The sequence below is a fragment of the Berghia stephanieae genome, chromosome 10, assembly GCF_034508935.2.
Source record: "Berghia stephanieae isolate SIO BIC M18660-M18661 chromosome 10, UCSD_Bste_1.3, whole genome shotgun sequence".
Taxonomy (NCBI): domain Eukaryota; kingdom Metazoa; phylum Mollusca; class Gastropoda; order Nudibranchia; family Aeolidiidae; genus Berghia; species Berghia stephanieae.
This window is the reverse complement of record NC_088369.1, coordinates 15,178,262-15,196,460: the sequence shown is the minus strand read 5'-3', so window position 1 is coordinate 15,196,460 and position 18,199 is coordinate 15,178,262. Positions and strand designations below refer to the sequence as shown.

Genomic DNA, 18,199 nt, shown 5'->3' with positions numbered 1-18,199 from the left:
TATATATATATATATATATATATAATATATATATATATATATATATATATATATATATATATATATATATACGTATACACCTTGAGTAGTCTTTTTTTCTAGTATTATTTTTGTGGACTCCGAATCCAATTAAATTGTAGTCGTGAGTTGTCTTTTTTCTATTATTATTTTTGTGCTCCGAACCCACCTAAATTCAAGGAGTTAAAAATTTTAAAATTGAGCTTTATATAGCGTAATATAGACTAAATGTGGTCAAAGCGCTTTACAAGGGGTCCCTGGTCAACAGCAACATTTAACATGTAGGACGGGACATGACGCCTGTTAGGCGATATTACATTTTTTCGGACAAAGACAACACTGTTTAACGGCCAGGTACTCATTTTACACCTGAGAACTGTGAATTGAGTTAAGACTTTTCGAAGGACTCAACTATGCGCCGAGCGCGAGGCTGGAACCCAGTACCTTCCGATCCGAAAGCGAGTGTCATACCACTAGACCACATAGCCGCACAAGAAGTCTTTCTTCAAATAGTGTTTATCTGGATTCCAAAGTACAGTCAATGAGTGGTCTTTTTTCTATATTGTTTATCTGGACTCCGAATCCATCTAAAGTACAGTTGGTGAGATGTCTTTTTTTTCCTAATATTATATATCTGGACTCTAAATCCATCTAAAGTACAGTTGTAAGTTGCCTTTTTTTTTTCTATATTGCATATCTGGACTGCGAATCCATCTAAAGTACAGCTGTGAGTTGTCTTTTTTTTTTCTAATATTATATAGAGGGTCTATCTGTACTCCAAATCCATCTAATGTACAGATGTGTATTGCATGGACTATGAATCCATCTAAAGTACAGTTTTACACCTGAGTATGTCAGAAAGCAGCCTTTTCCAAGGACTCAACCCTGCGCCTCTCGGGAAGCCAGAACCCGAGACCTTCCGATCCGAAGGCGGGTATCATACGACTAGACCACGTTGCCTCACAAATAATTATATCATAGGGGAGAAAAGTAGTGACGTCACATCTTCTACTTTTCCGGTTCCAAACTCCTTGGAAGTGTTGAGTAACCAGGGCTGGTAATGAATATGTTACATATTGAATCACAAGGTTGCATAACTATTTCAGTAGCAAGATGATGTATAACCAGATTCTAAAAATTACCGGCCGTAAAAGAGTGAGGATTGATGACCTAATTTGAAGACTAGCAAATGATTTTTAAAAGGCGTTTTTCTTGTAGTTTTCTAGTCTAGTGGGCTATGATGCCTTGTGGTATGACACTCGCACTCGGATCAGAAGTTCCTGGGTTGGAGCTTTGCTCAGCGCACACATGAGTCCTTGAAAAGGGCTCTTTACTGACATTCTCACCCCGTACTCAGGTGTAAAATGAGTACCTGGTTGTTAACAGCGTTGTCTCTGTCCGAAAAAAATGTAGTACAGTTTCATGTATTGTCCTAATGAGTAAGTGTTGCTGTTGGATTGGAACCCCTTGTGAAGCACTTTGAGCACGCTTTGTGAATATTGCCCTTTATAAAATCTCAAAGTTTTTTTCTTTTTTTTTTCTTCTTTCTATTCCTGTAGGTTAAACGTGCTGCGAACGCTGAGGTGGCAGAGGGAGTGATGATGTGCCCACAAGGATATCGGTGCTAGTAAATTGAGGATGAGACAAAATCAACAATAACTCCATTTGACAAAAGAGATATAGATATAATCAATTTTGGAAAAGTTGTTATAAAAGAAATTGTTTGTGTCATGTAGCATTACGCCTTGTTGGTTTGTTAAAATCTCCCGAGGATGATGATGATGAAGAAGAAGAAGAAGAAGAAGAAGAAGATGATGATGATGATGATGATGATGATGATGATGATGATGATGATGATGATGATGATGATGATGGGAGGGGAGAGAGGAGAGAGAAAGAAAAAAGAAGAAGGAGAAGAAGAAGAAGAAGAAGAAGAAGAAGAAGAAGAAGAAGAAGAAGAAGAAGAAGAGAAGAAGAAGAAGAAGAAGAAGAAGAAAAGAAGAAGAGAAGAGAAGAAGAAGAAAAGAAGAAGAAGAAGAAGAAGAAGAAGAAGAAAGAAGAAGAAGAAAAGAAGAAGAAGAAGAAGAAGAGAAGAAGAAGAAGAGAAAGAGAAGAAGAAGAAGAAAAGAAGAAGAAAAGAAGAAGAAGAAGAAGAAGAAGAAGAAGAAGAAGAAGAAGAAGAAAGAAGAAAGAAGAGAAAAGAGAAGAAAAGAAGAAGAAGAATAGAAGAAGATGAAGAAGAAGAAGAAAAAGAGAAGAAGAAGAAGAAAGAGAAAGAGAAGAAGAGAAGATGAATGATGAGATAGATGATGATGATGATGATGATGATGGATGATGATGAGATGGTGATGGAGAGGAGGAGGAGGAGGAGGAGGAGGAGGAGGAGGAGGAGGAGGAGAAGAAGAAGAAGAAGAAGAAGAAGAAGAACAAGAAGAAGAAGAAGAACAAGAAGAAGAAGGGAAAGAGGAAGAGGGACTCGAACCTCACTCATTCTGATTACCACAGAGAGGCTCCTGAAAGTGGGACAATCTTAATAACCTATTTCAACATCTATATTCTGACCGGCAATCACAAATACTTGGTCAACAAACCACAATAGAAGGAAGTGGACATGGAAAAGTCCTGGAGATAGAGTGAGAAATCAAATAGATTACATACTCATCAGCAAACGTTTCCGAAACTCAGTTTTGAATGCCAAATCTATGCCGGGGGCTGACTGTAACAGCGATCATATACCTGTGCTATGCCCCATACGAGTTAAACTGAAAATCTGCAAAAGAGCAAAGGCTAAACCTAAATACCAACTAGAGATTCTCCGGGAAGAACAGAAGATACAAGAAAAATTTGAACTATCAGTAAGATACAAGTTTGAAGTGCTTGGAGAAATAACAGATATACGAGGGACTGATGAAGTGCCCACAAGGATATTGGTGCTAGTAAATTGATGATGAGACAAAATCAACAATAACTCCATTTGACAAAAGAGATATAGATCTAATCGTAGAAGAGAAATATGAGCAGTTTAAAGACAGTGTTGCTGCAGCATTAGAAGAAAATGTTCCAACCACACTTAAGTTGCAGAAGAAGAAATGGATTACTCCAGAGATATTAGAACTAATGAATGAGAGAAGAAAGGCCAAAAATCAGGAAGAAAAATACAAGACTCTGAACATGCAGATAAAAAGAAAATGCAACGAAGCTAAAGAAGACTGGATAAATGAACAATGTCACTATATAATGTCCTGCAAAGAGAAAAATGGCAAATTCTTCCATCAGAAAATCAAAGAAGTGACAAACAAAACTAAATCATGTGCTAAAAGTTGATGTATCAAAGACAAGCGTGGAAACACCATCATGGACAAAGACTGCATTCTAAACAGATGGTCAGAATATATTGAAGAACTTTTTCTTGATAATCGAGGAGAAATGCCTATGATAAAAGAACTGGAAGGGCCTTCTACTCGTATAATGAAAGATGAAGTTAGGAACGTCATGAAAAGCATGAAAAATGGAAAAGCTGCAGGACCTGATGCCATAACAATTGAAGCCTTGACTGGCCTGGGTGAATGGGGGATTGAATTCATCGCAAACCTTCTAAATCAAGTGTATGACAAAGGAAAAATGCCAACTGATATGAAACGATCCATTTTTATAGCATTACCAAAAAAGCCAGGGGCAGTTGATTGTGAACAACACAGAACTATCAGCCTAATGAGCCACCTCACAAATATTCTTTTGATAAGAAATAAACTCTGACCTGAAATTGGGGAGATGCAATTTGGTTTTGTTGAGGACAAGGGTACCAGAAATGGAATATTCACATTATCAATGCTGATGGAAAGATGTATTGAAGTAAATAAATGTGTTTCATCGACTATTCAAAAGCCTTAGATAAAGTACAACACGAAAATCTATTCAAAATTCTATCATCCTTGGACATTGATGGTAAAGATTTAAGAATATTACGGAATTTGTACTGGGAACAAGAAGCAGCAGTGCGTGTTGACAACGAGCTAAGCAGTTTCACACCTATTAGAATAAGAGTTAGGCAGGGGTGTGTTTTGTCTCCAGATTTATTCAACCTCTATAGCGAAATGATATTAAGAGATATCGAACATAAGAAGGGGGTGTGTATTGGAGGAAAGAATGTAACAAATCTGAGGTATGCAGATGATACGGTTCTACTGGCAGAATCTGAACATGAATTACAAGAATTACTGGATGTTGTAGTCAGGAGTAGTGAAAATATGGGTCTGGAACTGAATATATCTAAAACAGAATGTATGACGGTATCTAAAAATAATAACCCACCAGCCTGTGTAATAACAAGCAGAGGACAAACAATACAACAAGTTGAATGTTTCAAATATTTAGGCTTAATGTAACATCCAATGGAAAATCAGATTGTGAAATAAAGAAAAGAATAGGTATGGCGAAGAATGCATTCAACCAGCTGCATACAATTATGAAAAACAGGAATATTAGCATGAAAACAAAAATCAAGGTCCTGGATTGCTGTGTACTGTCTGTGCTGCTATATGGTTGTGAGAACTGGACCATAAACAAGACCATGGTTAAAAGACTGGAGGCGGCGGAAATGTGGTTTTACAGAAGAATGATGAGGGTGTCATTGGTGGAAAGGAAAAGAAATGATGAAATTTTAGAAATGGCAAACAGAAAAAGATCACTGATAACAAAAATCATCAAACGCCAAATGGAATTTTTAGGACACATTATCCGCCACCCTGGTTTGGAAGCACTCGCCTTGACTGGAAAGATGAATGGAAAAAGAATAAGAGGAAGACAAAGAATAACTTATTTGAAAGGGATAAGAACTTGTACAGATGAAGCTGAGAAAGGTGGCGCTGCTTTAATAGAATTGGCAAGAGATAGATCAGCTTGGCGGAAGATGACCTCCGATGTCTGCTTCAGATATGGAACTACATGATGATGATGATTCTGACCGGCAATCAGAAGGTCTGAGGTCGGATCCCCAGTCAAAGGAGACTGATTTTTTGGGATGGTTTTTTTTCCTTGTATTTTTCTTTCTTGCTTTGTCTGGCAGTAGGCATCGTTATGTTATAGCCTGACACTGAAATCCAAAAGGACTGGCAGTTTGACGTCATTATTTGTTTTTTTGCACCGCCTAGTGAGTTGTTGTTAGTAGAGCTCATGGAAACAAGTTATTTCATTGGTTGAACTATTGAATACAACTCACGATTTGTTTTCTTTTGTGGCAAAAGACTGACATTTTGACGTCATTTTTTGGTCAGTGTCAGGCCATAACTTTACGAAGGTCACAGTCAGGCCATAACTTGACGAAGGCCACGCTCTGACACTTTTCATGCACACTTGTTCAGTTCATTATCTTTTCTTACACCGGTGTCCGACTTACTTGACTTAAGCCCTTTGGTGATCTGTAGAACATGGAACATACAACACTCTTCCATCTGTTTTAGAGGTCTTCATAAACCGGGCCCAGGTTTGTCCGGCTGCTGCCTTCAACTCAGTTTCAATGCTTCGTAACCATGTCTGTCATGATATCAAACACAGAATTCAAAAGGCACACAAGGCTTTCGGCATGCTGAAAAACTTTTGGAAATCAAAGCAAATAATGAGAAAGACAAAGCTAAAAATATACAAGAGCAATGTTTTAAGTGTACTGCTTTATGGAAGTGAAAGCTTAAAAACGACATCCTCCTTAATACAGAAACTAGAAGCCTTTCAGAACAAGTGTTTAAAAAGAATTTTAATTTATTTTCGCCTACAAAAATAAAAACAGTGGATCGATTAAAGAAAGCTGACTGCACTAGCATTGAAAGCCAAATAAAAAGAAGAAGATGGCGTTGGCTGGGTCATGTGGCCAGAATGGAAAAAGGGTCACTTCCCAAGACAGCCTTGTACTCGACAGCAGATGGGAATAGAAAGCGGGGAAGAACCAAAGAAAGCTGGTGAAGGACCATGGAGAAAGAATTAAAGGAAGCAGGCCTGTCCTGGAACACAGCCACCGCAAAAGCAGCCGATCGCAAAAAATGGAGATGCCTGGTGGATGCCCTATGTTCCTCAAGGCCCGAAGAGATTAAGCTAAGTTTAAGCGGGCCCAGGTTTGTCCGGCTGCTGCCTTCAACTCAGTCTCAATGCTTTGTCACCATGTCTGCTTTGGTCGACCATCCCTCCTCTTTCCTTGCGGCGGGTTCCAGTCCAAAGCCTGCCTGGTTATATATTCCTTGCAGGCTTCCTGAGTGTATGACCAATCAATCCACCCAGCCCCCCATTTTCTTTTCTTTATATCCGTTTCAATAGGTTCAAACTGGTTCAGTTTTTGGAGCAGTTATCCATTTGTGATGATGTCCAGCCACCTGATATTTAGGATATTTCGGAATACCGGTGCCAGCTCCCTAGTTTCTTAGGAAGAGAGTCATGTCTGCTTGAAGTGGGTGACTTAAAAAGTAATAAACAAAATGAGTCATAAATTCTGATTGACCAGAAGACTAGCATTTCATACTTCTGATAGTTTTACCCTTTCCTTACCACCCATAGAAAAATCGTCACATTCGTTACGATGCAGCCAACATTTTTCTCATTCTCACTTCTTTTGTACATCACAAAATGTAAAGAAATGCTTTGATTACAGCTATAACTACTAAACATTGTGTTGTTGAGATCATTTTGCTGAACAACATTATGTATAGAAGGCATTTGTTACTTTTTTCTTTGATAAGGAAAAGTCTATTTTTGTGTCGGGTTGGTGTGCATTTTAGGGGAAAATTCTAAAAATGGCTGGTAAGGAGAGAGTTAACATGACAATCAGTTTAAGCCACCTGTGATACAAAGCTGCTACAAGCTGTGGATTGTAAAACGTTATAAACAATAAAAATGAATCACAATTTCTTATAAACCAGAAGACTATACTTTTATATTTCTTACAGCTTCAACCTTACATTCATTTTATGTCATCTGTTATATAAAGCAGCTACAAGCTGTGGACTGTAAAAAGTAATAAACAAAAACAAATTATATAACAGACACATTTCAAGAATGTTAATACAGAAATGACGGCCCGAATATAAATTATAATAAAATAGATTTCCCTTTATTTATCCCATAGGGGAAATTTTACTCTAGGGTCTATTCTAAGGGAAGGTTGAAATTACTCAGGCGGTAACCGCAGTGCAGGGAGGTGACTTGCCACACAGCCCAGAGGCGGGTGATCAAACTCTTTACTTTTCGGGTACGAATCAAAGACCTTACCTCTGAGCCTCTACTGCCACTCTCCAGTCGATCTAGTCTTTTAATAGTGTACGTATTTATTTGTTCATTGTTTTTGTTTTTGTTGGCTTAACTCTCTCTCCTTACCAGCCATTTTCAGGATTTTCCCCAGAACTTCACACCTAACTAAAACAAAAATAGATTTTTTGACACTCAAACACAATATCAGTAAAATTCTTGCGATAAATCATTTCTTTAGCAAAAACATGCTCAACGATTCGCTGTTCATTTTCTTAAAATTTTATGATGTACCAAAGAACTTTGAATAATAAAATGTTGGTTGTATCGTAACGAATGTGACGATTTTCCTATTGTTGGTAAGGAAAGGGGTAGAGTTATGAGCTGAAAACGTTCGGTGGGTGGTCTTGTTTTAAAATTATTTTTTTGTAACCCTCTCCTTACCAGCCATTTCCAAGGTTTGCCCCAAAACTTCACACCGTACTAACACAAAATAGTTTTTTTTTTTATCATGCAGACATAATAGCAGTAAAATACTTGTTTACTTTATTTGTTTAGCAAAACATGCTCTACAACACACCTAATTTTATTTTAATTTCATATACAAAAGAAATTTGAATAAGACAAATTTTGGTTGTATCGTAACGAATGTGACGATTTTCCTACAGTTGGTAAGGAGAGGGTTAAGCTGTCATATAATTTTTGTTTATGACGTTTAACAGTCCACAGCTTAGCACCATGGAAGACATAAAATGAATGTCACGTGAAAACTATCAGATGTATGACATTCCAGATATTACACTTTTTCCCCGACAGAGACAACGCTGTTAACGGCATATAATATATAATATAATTTTGGAACTTGTATTGGTTTTCGGCATCGAGTTCTGGACCATTGCACGACTTTAGGAGTGCTATTATTATTAAGAACGAAGTGCAATGAAAACCAATGCAAGTTTTTAAAAGAATATTTTATTAATCTCCTATCTAAGAATGACAGTCAGCAAAGATTACTCTGGAATAAATTCACAAATTGTGTGTAGTTATTTAATGGAACCTTTAATTATGAGAATATGCCATTGATAGGCAAAAAATTTGATTGCATTCTTGCGCGACTGAACTTGAATGAAGTTGGGTCACCATAACGTATAGATAGTTCGAAGATGACGTCACTCAGGTCTTTGTTATTATTTTTTGCCATCCGCGTTTATGAGTAATGCTCACTTAATTGTACTAACCTGACTATAAACTTTCATGGATACACACAGTTTTGTGTGTTGGTCCGTTATACTTCCGGATGGCAATGTTATGAGCTTCTTAGCCAAGCTCATACTATCTATATAATAAAAAAAAAGGGGAGTAAGAACATAGCCATCGTTAAGTTATAGCCTGACACTGAAACCAAAAAAGACTACATTTTGACGTCATGATTTGGTTTTTGCGTCGCCAAGTGAGTTGTCGTTAGTAGAGCTCATGGAAACAAGTGGTCCCATTGGTTGAACTATTGAATACAACTCACGATTTGTTTTCTTTTGTGGCCAAAGACCGACATTTTGACGTCATTTTTTGGTCAGTGTCAGGCTATAAGTTAACGATGACGACAGTATGAAGCAACAATGTGATTTTAAAATGTTTTGTTGTTGCTTGTGACGTTTTAAATGAAAGCAAAATCTTCTTCTAATCTCCAATTATTTAAAAATGATATTAAATATTCTGATATCTTTATATTTACTTACTTTAATGATGCTTTTATAGAGAATTATACAACTGGGGTGTTGTATTACAATTTTTGACTAATATTGAAAATTCGTAACCTCGGAGCTTCCAATGCCTATATATATACAACGTAGATGACGTCATTCAGGCTATTGTTACTGTTTTTTGCCATCCGCGTTTATGAGTGATGCTCACTAAACTGTATTAACCCGACTATAAACGTTCATGGATACACACAGTTTTGTGTGTTGGTCCGTTACACTTCCGGATGGCAATGTAATGAATTCTTAGCCAAGCGCATACTATCTATAGACCAAAGCAGCGCCTGACGCTCGGCTAGAGAGCGGGGGAAAGTGGGTGGCCACCCTTGGACTCCTTAGGGAGCTAGGGAATAGGATTCAATAGTCGTAACGTCACTTCCTTCCTAATGACGCATGGTAACTTAGCAACACTGGCTCTAAACTATCGGAACAACGGCGGACGCCCGTATGAAATATTTCTCCGGCGAGCATAAAAGCGTATCCAAAGGGAAAAAACCATAAATTTGATCATGTTTTGACTTTTACACATTCTGGTCACAAGACATATGAAAAGTTCTAGCCAGCTAGAAGAATAAAAAGTAATTATTTTATTTGTTTAGAACCAAGATGGCCGCCGTTGCCGGGCTGCGTGACATCAGACTACTGAATCCAATTGGATTCAATAGTCTGATGTCTATTGAATAAGATATATGACAGTGGTAAAATTCCAGATGATTTATTAAAGTCAGTGTTTATAACACTTCCAAAGTCACCAGGGGCCACGGAATGCGAGTTACACCGAACGATTAGTCTTATGAGTCACTTCACGAAAATTCTCTTAAGAGTACTGATGAACAGAATGAGGAAAAGTATAAAACCAGAGATATCAAGAATTTGGATTTGTCCCCGACAAAGGTACAATAAATGCTATTTTCACCTTATCAATGTTGATGGAAAGATGTATGAAGTCCAGACTTATTTATTTGCTTTATTGATTACTCAAAGGCATTTGATTAAGTTAGACATTGTCAGCTATTTAATATCCTGGAAACAAAGTGCAGCCGTGCAGCACTAATTTCAGACTCAAAAGAAAATTTACAACTACTCCTCAATAAGATGGTCACAGAGAGTGAACGTATGGGGTTATACTTAAATGTAAAAAAGACAGAATGCATGGTTGTATCAAGGAGAGAAAGAAATCCAATATGCAACTTAATAAGCAATGGAAAAACTATAAAACAAGTTCAGACATTTAAATATCTTGGATACATAATAACTTCAGATGGCAGATGCAACACAGAAATAAAACGAAGAATTGCAATAGCTAAAGATAGTTTTAATAAAATGAGTCTAATTTTTAAAAACCACAATATCTCAATGACAACAAAACATAGGGTTTTGAAGGCCTACGTATGGTCAGTATTATTATATGGCTGCGAAAGCTGGACAATTACAGAAGACATTAGAAAGAAACTGGAGGCAGCAGAAATGTGGTTTCTTAGAAGGATGTTAAGAATCTCATGGACAGAGAAGAAAACTAATGAAGAAGTATTAGAGCAAGCTGAAACTAAAAGGTTATTAATTCGTACAATAAGAAAAAGACAAATGCAATTTTTAGGACACCTCAATCGACATAAATGTATTGAACATCTTGCTCTCACAGGAAAGATAGAAGGTAAAAAGAGTAAAGGTTGACCAAGATAAACATACTTGAATAGTTTGAACAGCTGGGTGACAAAGAAAGAGAAGAGTAATATTAGTTTTCTGAGGTTATCTGATCAGAGAGATGAATGGCGTATCATGATGACCGATGTCTGGCACAGACTTGGTACTTGAAGAAGAAGAAGAAGAAGTCTGATGTCAAGTCGCCCAGCAACGGCGGCCATCGTGGTTCTAAACAAAGATAATCGGTACGTTTCATTCTTCATATGTCTTGTGATCAGAATGTGTAAAAGTCAAAACATGATCAGATTTATAATGTTTTTTCCCCTCTGGATACGCTTTTATGCTCGTCGGAGAAATAATATTTCATAAAGGCGTCCGCCATTGCTCCGATAGTTTAGAGTCAGTTACTAAGTTACTATGCGTCATTGCGGGGGAAGTGACGTTACGACTATTGAAGCGTATTCGATAACTAACACTAATCATTTTCTACATCAATATGCCCATTCCCACCAACCTCAGTTAAATAAACTTACTAATTTTCTTAACAACATTTATATAAAATTCCTAATTAAAATTAAATTGAGCTTTATATAGCGCAATATCCACTAAATGTGCTCAAAGCGCTTTACAAGGGGTCCCTGGTCAAGAGCAACATTTAACATGTAGGACTGGAGATGACGCCTGTTAGGCGATATTACAATTTTTCGGACAAAGACAATGCTGTTAACGGGAAGGTACTCCTTTTACAACTGAGTACGGTGAGACAATGTGGGTAAAGAACCTTTTCCAAGGACTCAACAATGCGCCGAGCACGAGGCTCGAACCCAGGACCTTCCGATCCGAAAGCGAGTGGCATACCACAAGACCACATCGCCGCACATTCCTAACATTCCCTCCCCTATACATAGGAACTCCAATGGGAGCGATCTATATTGAGGTTTTCGTCCTACCTAGTCATCAATAGGGAATGAGATTAGCGGAAGAGTAGCGGAAGATTGGACGTCACCGGCGGAAAAGTAATTAGAGAGAGAACGTCATGTTGGTTGTGCGCATGCGTCTCTCGTCCCCGCTTCCGGTGAAAGCGGCATGAAAGCGAGGACGAGAGAGACGCATGCGCAAAACCATTTTGACGTTCTCTCTGTAAGGTGACGTCCAATCAAGGGACGCTGCTCTTCCGCTAATCTCATTCCCTATCACACGATTTGCTGCTGTCCAACGATTGGATATTTCTTAACAAATATAAACACGCTGTTTATGAAAGTTGTAAACTCACCCATGTGTACAAACTGAACAAAATGACCAATCGTGATGTTAGACATTTCGAAAGCTGTGAACACTTTTCACTATGTGGGTCACTTCGAGCACACTTTGCAATGTGACCAATGTCCTCGAGCACACGGAAAGTTAATATAGATCGCTCCAATACGCTTCAACAGTCATGACATCACTTCCCTCGTAATGAAGCCTAGTGACTTAGCAACTGGCTCTAAACTATCACAACAATGACGGACGCTCTTATAAAATACTTCTCATTATGAGCATAAAAGTGTATCCAGAAGAGAAAAACATTATAAATATGATCATGTTTTGACTTTTATACATTCTGATCACATGACATATGAACAGTTCTAGCTAGCATGAAAAATAAAAAGTGCCGATTTTATTTGTTTAGAACCACGCTGCTCCCCATTGCTGGGCGACCTGACATCAGACTATTGAATCCAGGGGCGTGGCTATATTGGTTGATTTGGTGCCTGGCACCGCATCCAGCTTTTAAAAATGGATTAGATCATTATTTTTAAAAGCCCAAAAAACCCCTTGAGAAATGGTATATATACCGCCTCTTACTTATAATTTGAGTAAGTCTTTTCTTTAATTTTTCTTTCTTTCTTTTATATTTACAAATATAGATAGTTCAAAGATGACATCACTCAGGTCTTTGTTATTGTTTTTACCATCCGCGTTTATGAGTAATGCTCACTGAACTGTATTAACCCGACTATAAACGTTCATGGATACACACAGTTTTGTGTGTTGGTCCGTTATACTTCCGGATGGCAATGTTGTGAGCTTCTTAGCCAAGCGCATACTATCTATAGCATATTTTAAGTCATTTTCCTCTGATTCTGGCACCACCTTATGCTGTAAGCATGCCACGCCACTGATTGAATCCAATTATACCCCCATAACAATAACCCATGCACTTCCCTCCTAATACCGCCCCCACCCCCCCCCCCACCTCCGGTAGATAAACACGCCTCTCGGACAATCGTCGCCATGATGTAAACATTGGCAGTGGTTGGTAGACACAGCAAACTACACAGGTTTTACTATCGATGGTATGTGTTAAGTAAAATACCCACTGTTCTACCTCTTGATCAGAGAATCAACACAGAAAACTATGTGTAAACCTAAACGTTTTTAATATGATCGAGAAAATCGTGTTATAACTAGTCACCCATTTGTCAATATAAAAACAATAACAACGGTCAGATGGAAGTCGAATTCGTTCACGTTATTGTTTATAAACAACCAACTATGTTTGTCCGAGCACGTGTGAAGGAGTGTCACAAATTCCATGTTTTGATTGGTCAAAAATCTACTGGTTAATTAAATCTAACGAATACAAACGATACTATGGGTCACTAGATTCGCTGGCCTGGGTTTTTTAAAAAAAATATTTTTAAAAAAAGTATGCACTTTCAGTCCCGAAAGTTAAGGCCTCAAAAAAGTAGTACCCCATGTTGTCACGTTGCCAATATGCAATCGTGTATTCATGGGCCTCTAAAGGAACCTGGCAACCGCTCTTTATCATTACCAGAGGTTGGGGGATTGGGGGGGGGGGGGGGGGGGAGACATGCCCTTGAGAGAACGTCAACATGTCATTGCGCATGCGTCTCTCTTATCAACTGAGAAAATCGATAGTTATTTTATGCATACAAAGCTAACCTCTCAAGGTTATATTATCACTTTAATTCAAATTCCATGTTTCGTGGGGGTCAGATTCACCATGACGTCACGTGTTTACAAGTGGGCGGCTTTCAATTGCGGGGGGGGGGGGGGGGGGGGGGAGTGAACGAAAGAAATGATTGTGAATATACGATGGATGTGTGTTTGTCAGTACATATTATTGGCGATTGCCTAAATAATAAACCTTGGAATTGAATTTAATTGTATTTTAAATCGCTGTTTTGAACTAGTGGCCCTATACCTCATTCCTTAATAATAATAATAATATTAATAATAAAAATAATAATAATAATAATAATAATAATAATAATAATAATAATAATAATAATAATAATAATAATAATTATAATAATAATAATAATAATAATAATAATAATAATAATAATAATAATAATAATAATAATAATAATAATAAAAATAATAATGAAAATAATAGTAATAATAATAATAATAATAATAATAATAATAATAATAATAATAATAATAATAATAATAACAATAATAATAATAATAATAATAATAATAATAATAACAATAATAATAATAATAAAAACAATAATAATAACAATAATAACAATAATAATAATAATAATAACAATAATAACAATAATAATAATAATAAAAACAATAATAATAATAATAATAATAATAATAATAATAATAATAATAATAATAAAAATAATAATAATAATAAAAACAATAATAATAATATTTAAAATGCACCCAATCATCTATACAAGAAAGCTCGAGGCGATAACAACAACTTCAATCCATTCAAATCTCTCTCTCTCTCTCTCTCTCTCTCTCTCTCTCCCTCTCTCTCTCTCTCTCCCCACCCTCTCTCTCTCCCTCTGTGTGTGTGTGTGTGTGTGTGTGTGTGTGTGTGTGTCTCAATCTCCATCCTTCTCTCTCTCTCTCTGTCTCTCAGTTTCCATGTCTCTATCTCTCCCTCTATCTCTCTCCCTCTTTCTTTCTCTCTCTCTCTCTCTCTCTCTCTCTATATATATATATATATATATATATATATATATATATATATTATATAGAGAGAGAGAGAGAGAGAGAGAGAGAGAGAAAGAAGGGAGAAAAGTATACTTCTCTCCCTTTTCTATCCTCTCTCTCTCTCCCTCTCTCTCTCTCTCTCCTCTCTCTCCTCTCTCTCTCTCTCTCTCTCACACACACACACACACATACACACACACATACACACCTTTCACCAACTAACAACCTATATAATATATATTCTCCAAAAAAAATATATATATATGTAATATTTACCACAATGTTGGAGTCAGTCTACATCGATGTTTCAGGCCTTTTCAGTCATCGTACCATATTTGTATCCAACACGATTCAATATATATATTTATATATATATATATATATATATATATATATATATATATATATATATATATATATATATGTATATATATATATATATATATATATATATATATATATATATATATATATATATATATATATACGAGGGCTCTTTCAGAAATAACCGAAAAATGCCCATTGCTCAGCAACCAGTGGAGATTTTTTAATTCTGTAAACGACATGATATTCCTTATTTCCTTACGGATATTCCCAGAAATTATGAAGTGCATCATTTTGCACAATGAATTTCTAGACGATTTTAAAGATGGCGGCCCACTTTGAAACTTGGTCAAAGGAGGAAATCAGAGCTGTCATACGTTTTTTGAACGCCAAAAGTCTGAATCCTACCGAAATTCATGAAGAACTGCAGAGTGTATATGGTGAGCATGTTATAAGCCGTACACAAGTCTATCACTGGTGTAATTTGTTTGAAGTTGAAGCCGGCCATTCCGACTTGACAGACAGGGAAGGGAGAGGGCGTTCGATAACTGCGACGTCAGAAGACAATGTGAAGCGAGTTGATGAGCTTATTCGTCAAGACAGGAGGTTGAAACTTCATGAAATCGCAAGCAGTCTTGAAATTTCGGAAACTTCTGCCCATAGAATTGTATTTGATGAACTTGGCTACAGAAAAGTCAGCGCAAGATGGGTTCCTAAGCAATTGACAGACAATCATAAAGAACAAAGATTGGACATCTGCAGGGAACTTTTGAGAAGAAGCAAGAGCTCACGCAGGGTTCACGGGCATACTGCCAACGCCGGCGGAGACTTTCTAGGGTACGATGTGACTTTTCTTGACAGCATAGTCACCGGTGATGAGACTTGGTTGCACCATTGCACCCTAGAAACAAAGCAAGATTCGATGACATGGAAACATCCATCCTCACCTGTCGCGAAGAAATTCAAAGTCATGCGGTCAGCAAAGAAAATAATGGGAACTGTTTTCTGGGACAGTCTTGGTGTTATTCTGTTCGAAACCTTACAACCTGGAGAAACAATCAATGCTGCAAGGTACTGCCAAACTCTTGACAAGCTTAGGGAGGCCATTCGCAGAAAGCGCCCAGGGCAGTTGACCAACGGGGTCATTTTGCAACACGACAACACTACACCCCACACAGCACGAGTGACGCAAGGTTGGCTAGAGAAATATGGATGGGAGATTTTGCCACACCCACCACACAGTCCAGACCTCGCACCCTCTGATTATCACCTCTTTGGGCCACTGAAACGTGAGCTGGCAGGAAAGCGCTTTGATGTCGATGAAGAGCTTGTTGACCATGTGCGGAAATGGCTACAAAACCTTGACGGAAATTTCTTCCGAGAGGGTATCTATTCCATGGTGCAGCGTTGGCAGAAGTGTGTCGACAGACTTGGCTGTTACGTAGAGAAATGAACGACGAGTCAAGGTATGAACACGTGCAAGAATTTTGTTGATAGCATAAAAAACGCTGATTTTACAGGCATTTTTCGGTTAATTATGAAAGAGCCCTCGTATATATATATTATTATTATTATTTAAAATATTTACCACAATGTTTGAGACAGTCTACATTAATGTTTCAGGCTTAATTTGCCATCGTCAGGACTGAGTTGTTTTGTTGAGTCAACAAAACAACTCAGTCCTGACGATGGCAAATTAAGCCTGAAACATTAATGTAGACTGTCTCAAACATTGTGGTAAATATTTTAAATAATAATAATTCGCTCCATTACTGCATGTCGAGCACTTTTCGTACCATATTTGTATCAAACACGATTCAATATATATATATATATATATATATATATATATATATATATATATATATATATATTAATGCTAACGTCCCATACCCATGTGATCATCGTTTGATTAAGTAAAATAACTAATAAATTAAGTATTAAATGAGTTTTAAGTTCTTCCTGAAAACGAGTCCAGTAGGGACGTCACGAAGAGATAAGAGGAGATTGTTCCAGAAAGTCGGTGCAAAGTGACTAATGGATCTGTCTGAAAGTTGTTGTTTTTTTGGCCCCTTTTTTGGCAGTTTGGGCCGAACGTATAGTTCGAAAAGGTCATTGAGAGTATTCACAGTTCTCACGGAATAAAAAAAAAACGCAACAAAACAAACCCAAACAAACCCTGCAATAATAATTGTAAAAAACATGTATGTTATTAATTCATTATTTTATATGAAGTTATTATTGTCATTGTTATTATCATGTCATGCATAAAGGCATTTGAATGATATGTGTTTTATTAACGTAAACAACCTTTATATCCTGTTAACTGTCGTACTCTGGAATAACTTGTGTCAAAAAATTTGGCCAGAAAACTCGTCCATCAGATATTGATCGATTTAAATGATCCCCATTTTCGCAACAACAGCAAAAAAAGATAAATAAACAACAACAAAACCCTCTCAAACCTGGCACTTTAAGGATGACCGCACGGGTCCCAGGTTTGAGAGTTTATGCCAAGATGAGGGTAATTTAAATCGATGGATATTTGATGGATTATTTTTCTGGCCAAATTATCAAAAATATTTTTTTTTCCCGGAGTACGGCGATTAAAACATAACATATGATGAGATAAAATCAGAATTGAAAACAAGATAAAAAAGGAATTTGTAGCTGTTTTTTGTGTTTCAATGTTATTTTGTGTTTTGTAGGGTATATGAAAATAAATAATAAAACACCTTACCGTGAATGACTCGTATTTATATCTGGTCAAGATGCGCTTTTTGGGCTAGTTCGCTGCAAGGAGTCAAACATTGCCGAGATACGGCAACACAACTGTGTAACAGAACTTCTATAGTTGGTATCAGTTTAGTGAGAACACTCACAACGCGGATGCAAAACATAACAAGGCAGTGAGTATGATATATCTATACTCAGAAGAGATGTAAATATACCAGCTAATAAAGCCATGAATACTTTTTTCACCCCAACTGGACACAAGAAATATCAAGGTAGACCACAGCATCCACGTCAATCCACACTGCTGTCTGAATAGAGACATAAAACGCCTTCAAAATAACCAAGAATTAAAATCAAAGGAAGATGTTAGTCGGAGATGATCACATGTGCTGCTATGGGTCTTGTGGTATGACACTCGCTTTCGGATCGGTAGATCTTGGGTTCGAGACTCGCTTGACGTATAGTTGAGTCCTTGGAAAAGGCTCTTTGCTCACATTCTCTCACCGTACTCAGGTGTAAAA

The 18,199-nt window shown here is 37.1% G+C and overlaps 1 protein-coding gene and 1 long non-coding RNA gene across 2 annotated transcripts in view; both read left to right on the top strand.

Annotated features, from left to right (window-relative positions):
- Nucleotides 1-1,753, top strand: part of LOC144955974 (uncharacterized) — a 2,532-nt gene extending 779 nt beyond the window's left edge. The window contains exon 2 of the long non-coding RNA XR_013641851.1: nt 1,578-1,753. This is a non-coding gene — a long non-coding RNA (uncharacterized LOC144955974). The remainder of the gene's footprint in view (nt 1-1,577) is intronic.
- A 5,041-nt stretch (nt 1,754-6,794) lies between these two features.
- Nucleotides 6,795-18,199, top strand: part of LOC144980586 (uncharacterized) — a 51,037-nt gene continuing 39,632 nt past the window's right edge. Inside the window, exon 1 of the mRNA XM_078928262.1 lies at nt 6,795-6,801. Within this exon, the coding sequence (XP_078784388.1) occupies nt 6,795-6,801 (7 nt within the window). The remainder of the gene's footprint in view (nt 6,802-18,199) is intronic.